Genomic DNA, 5,001 nt, shown 5'->3' with positions numbered 1-5,001 from the left:
AGCACCAGCGTATCCACACAGGGGAGAAGCCACATCAGTGTTCTGCGTGTGGGAAGAGCTTCACTGGATCCTCCCACCTGGCCCGGCACCAGTTTCTCCCAACGGGGGAAAAGCCACATCGGTGCTCAGAGTGTGGGAAAAGTTTCACCCGATCCTATGACCTGGCTCAGCACCAACGTATCCACACAGGAGAGAAGCCACATCAGTGCTGTGTGTGTGGGAAGAGCTTCACCCAATCCTCTGGCCTGGCTCAGCATCAGCGTATCCACACAGTGGGGAAGCCACATGAGTGCTCTGTGTTTGGGAAGAGCTTCAACCAGTCCTCTAAGCTGGCCAGTCACCAGCTCTGTGAAAAAAACAACCCTTCGCCTGGCTCCCTGGTCTGAGACAGCCCAGTCCCTGCAGGCTTTTGATTTAGCTCTACCTGGTCACCTAGGCAACTGGGCTATAAAAATTCCTAAGGGAGGGGGAGCTCACTCTTCCTTTGTCCTGCAGTAGGCATTTTTGGGAAGGAGAGGCAGTCATTTTGGGGACTCAGCCAAGCTTGGACCTCTGGAGAGCCACACTAGATGACTATACTGTGAGTAGATATGGGAACATAGCCAGGATATTAGTATATTAGGATTAAGTGATTTTAGAGGTAAAAGGGCCACAAGTCCATTTTTGTATGACCCAATGTATTAGAGATTGCTCAAGGTATTTTTTTTTTCTCTTAAACTTCCTCTCTTCTCTACCGTCCCCCTCTCCCTCTCTGATCAATAAAAACTATCTGTTACAGTGTTCCTGCTGTGAATCTCCAAGGGGGAGATGGAAGAGACAAGCCTTTATAGCTCCCATTGCTAGGCTAGCTAAGGTGGGCTTGGCTTTTTACTTTTCTCTGGTGCAGGAGGCTACTTTTGAATGGTTCAGCCTAAAAGGAGCACTCGGCAATACTTCCGGTAGGCAAAGCACCCTCAAGGTCTGAAGGGTCTGTGTACCCCAGGCTGCACAGAGCCCTAACAGAGACCAGTGCCTAACAGAGACTAAGGTCTCCAGGAAAGGGGACAACTGGACGCAACCTACCCTTCCCTACTGGCTACCAGGGACAGGTCACACAACCCGTGCATTTGTACCATGATCATGGTTTTTGGCCCAGGTGGTTTTACTTACCTGGCAGGGGAGATGCCCTTCTTCTCAGCTTTGAATGCCTTGATAGAGTCAGAGGGTGAATGCCTGTCCCCTGCACTTTGCTCAGGCTGGCCCCCACGAGAGCCTACCAATGCCTCCAAATGCAAGGATCTCATCTTTTCAATTAATGGTGATGGCAGATTTCTCCTGGGCCTTCCCTCTCATTTGCTCCTTCACCTTTTGTCTTGTGCCAAGTGAGACTTGGGGGCATCTGAAGCCCAAGGTCTCTGGGCTTGGGGCTTGCATGTAGGTTGCCTGCCATGGATCTGGGGGTGTCTGAAGCCCCAGACTGAAGAGTCTGGAGGGGAGGAGACTTGCCGGTGGTTGCACGACACAGACTTGAACAATTGAGTTCTGCTCAGTCGATAGAATTTGGAATGAATTTGGCTCATTTGGCCCAAGACATGAAATTTAAAAAAAGAAAAAAAAAGTCCCCCCACCACCCTCCCTTCAATTCTCTCTCTGCTAAGATGATCATCTCCACTTGTTTCTTTTGCAAATTTTACACACCTTCACTTTGCTTTCTTGTGATCTCTGTCTCCCTCTCTATCTTCTTTCTTTTTACATTGATCCTCAAGTTTTTCAGCTGCTGTTTTTTTTAGTTTTTTCTTTGAATCAGCATCTTTTCACTCATTATTGGGGGAGGGGGGGTCTTCCTTTCTTATCAGGTCATCTAGTGGCCATGAGGCCCCTTTCTTCCAGACTGCTTTTCAGCACCTTAGATTATTATAATTTAGTGTGACTACAGTATAGAATAACCAGTACTCCTAAAGCAGTCATCAGCAGCTAAAAGTCTAACTGGGAGGAGGTGTCAAGTGGGGCTTCCCAGGAATGTGTCTTCTTCGGTATTTTTATTAATGCTTTGGATTACAGAACTGAAAGCATGCTTAGCAAAATTGATTGCCTTGGACAGTAAGACTAGGATCCAGAATAACCTTCTGGAATAAACTTGAGAAATTGACCAAAGTTAATGAAATGTGATTCAATAAATCCTGAACTTGGACAGAACAGTCTCATGCACCAATACAGACTGGCCAGGCCACAGGACTGCAGACAAGGATCTGGGGATTTTAACTAACCATAAACTGAATACGAGCCAGCAGCATTTTCTTGCTGCCATAGGTGAAGAGAGTGACAGTCAATGGAACCGAGTCAACACGGTGCGTGGTGACCAGTGGCGTCCCCCAGGGCTTAGTACTTGGACCAGTACTAGTTAATATGTTTATAAATAATCTGAATTTGGGTGTCAGAAGCAGACTGCCTAAGTTCACAGACGACACCAAATTATGGGTAAGTGTGGTCACTCTAGTCTAGAGGATAGGCTGATGATTCAGGCCGACCTAGACAGGCTCACAAGGTGGGAAGTTCAAAACCTGGAGATGACATTCAACACAGAGAAATGCAAGGGGCTCCACCTTGAGAGAAAAAACCCACATCATACTTCTAGGGTTGGCAGTGCTACATGCACTAGCACCATGACCGAAAGAGACTTGGGAGTCATGACTGACCACAAGATGAACATGAGCTACCGATGCACTACTGTGAGCTACCGATGCCACAACTGGCAAAGCAAATAAAACTCTGTCTTGCATCTACTGATGCATCTCAACCAAGACCCAAGAAGTTATCCTCTTGCTTTACTTGGCTTTGGTGAGGCTGCAGCTGGAGTACTACGTCCAATACTGGGCATTGCACTTTAGAAAGGACATGGAGAAGCTTGAGAGAGTCCAGAGGAGAGCCATTCATGCATGATTGCAGGTCAGGAGAGCACGCCTTATGAGGAGAGGCTGAGGGACATGGGACTCTTCAGTCTGGAGGAGCAAAGGCTCAGGGGTGACTTGGTGGCAGCCTATATATAAGCAGGGTGCATTAGGAACTGGGAAAACATCTGTTCACCAGGGCACCCCAAGGGAAGACAAGGTCTAATGATCCAAACTGGCTGGAAGACCATTTTAGACTGGATGTAAGGAAAAATTTCTTAACTGTTTGAGTCTCCGGAGTCCGAGTCTCCATAACTGAGGGCTGGGAGGTCTGTCCCAACTAGGGTCCTTTGGGGGTCTCTGTACAGCCCCAGCCTCTGTGCCCCTGCGCTTTTCTGGCTGGTTCTTGGAAGACCATTTTAGACGGGACACAATGAAAAACTTCTTTACCGTCTGAGTCCCCAGAGTCTGGAACAGACTCACCCTAGAAGTGGTGCAAGCACCTACACCTACTTTGGATACCTTATAGAAACGCTTGGATGCCTATCTTGCTGGGGTGATCTGACCCCAGCTGACTTCCTGCACCTTGGGCAGGGGGCTGGATTCAATGATCTTGTGAGGTCCCTTCCAGCCCTAATATCTATGAAATGTATGGATGTCCCTGTCCTGGCTCTCTGCAAACATTGGGGGTGGGGAATGTCCCCTTCTTTGGCTCTTTGTGTGGTACCAAGAACTGGCCCTGGGAATATAGACTGCCTTTGTTGCAGAAAGCCACCTTTGTTTCTCCCCCCAAAACTCTGATCTGTGACAATGCGATTAGGATGGGCCCAGCAGAGGAGACACACATTTACCGTATCTCTTTAGGTAACCTGAGCTGGATACATTCCTGAGGGAGGGGGGAAACCTGCTCCCTCTGCCTACCTGACTAGTATCACCTACTTGGGTGAGGGGCTTCCTCCCTGGTGGGCTAGAGTCTGCCCGGCAACTAGTGATGTGTTTCAAATTGGTTGGCTGCCAGCCAACAGGTGCTGGCCTCCATTGGACCAGGTAAATGAGGTCAGAAGGGCTATATAAGTTAAGGACTGCACAGGAGGAGTGTGCAGCAGCCATGAGAGAGACTCAGAGACAGAGAAGAGCTGTACCATCTGAAACTTGCTCTCTCTCTCAAAACTCATGATCAAGGAACCACCTGCCTCCAGAGGGAATCTCCACCTGCCTCGGGATGATACTTGTGAGTAAGCTACATGAGATCCAACTAGATATATAGCTTGCAGTAACTCAGATGCGTGATCGAAGGCTACCCAGCCAGGGGAGTTTGCTCTATGGGATTTCTCTGATACTGCTCTACCCTGTACCCTAGTCTCACCCTACCCTCTGTAACCAATACAGTTCTCGTTTGTACCTAGTGTGGGAGACTTATTGGGTGTGGGTCTAGATTATGCCTTGGGGTCCCCTTGGTTCAGCTGACTAAGGGAGACCACTACTTGTACTTCTGACTGAGGGAAGCATCCCAACTTCTTGAAGTGAATCAAGTCCCCTTGAAGGCTACTAGGCCTGTGTTTCCCAGGGTGCACAGAGCCAGAATTAAGTCCAGAGCCCTGTGTGGTGGTGGTGTTACACCCAGGCTAGCGGGTGTGCTCCAGGGAAGGGGTCGGCCGGACGGGAGGCACCCCAGGGAGGCACTCGGAGCCCGGAAGGTGGTCAGGCGCAGTGAGGTGGGTGGCTCAACGCAGGAGCGCCCCCTACTGGCCTGCCACAGTGTTAATGAGGACAGGTTGCTCCCCGTGAACTGGAGGCCCTGCGTGGAGGGAAGGACCAGAGGCTTCTGTGTCTGCAGGTGCCTCCATGGCCCACAATAAGACATGGAGTCTGTCAGGGCAGTGGGGCAGGAGCCTCTGCTTGTTTTTGGGGCAGCCCTCACTGCCATGGCTGAGGGCTGGGAGGCCTGTCCCAGCTAGGGCCCTTTGGGGTCTCTGTACAGCCCCAGCCTCCGTGCCCCTGCGCTTTTCTGGCTGGTTCTTTCTGTCCCAAGAAAGGGGCCACTGGACAGTGGGGGCCCGTTTTGTGCTGCTCACAAGTGCCGTGGTGGTGGGTCAGTGGTGCCTTCCAGCCTGTTCTCGGCTATAGTGGGAAG

The 5,001-nt window shown here is 50.2% G+C and overlaps 1 protein-coding gene across 1 annotated transcript in view; it reads left to right on the top strand.

The window, feature by feature from the left end:
• LOC102371447 (zinc finger protein 391-like) overlaps positions 1–782 on the top strand; it is a 7,496-nt gene extending 6,714 nt beyond the window's left edge. The window contains exon 9 of the mRNA XM_025194597.1: positions 1–782. This exon is cut by the window's left edge and continues 20 nt beyond it. Coding sequence (XP_025050382.1) covers positions 1–386 — 386 coding nt within the window. The 3' untranslated portion in view covers positions 387–782.
• The last annotated feature ends 4,219 nt before the right edge of the window (positions 783–5,001 follow it).

The sequence above is a fragment of the Alligator sinensis genome, unplaced genomic scaffold (genome assembly GCF_000455745.1).
Source record: "Alligator sinensis unplaced genomic scaffold, ASM45574v1 scaffold1161_1, whole genome shotgun sequence".
NCBI lineage: Eukaryota > Metazoa > Chordata > Crocodylia > Alligatoridae > Alligator > Alligator sinensis.
Note: the sequence above shows the minus strand (reverse complement) of the source record. Positions and strands in the feature narration are given on the sequence as shown.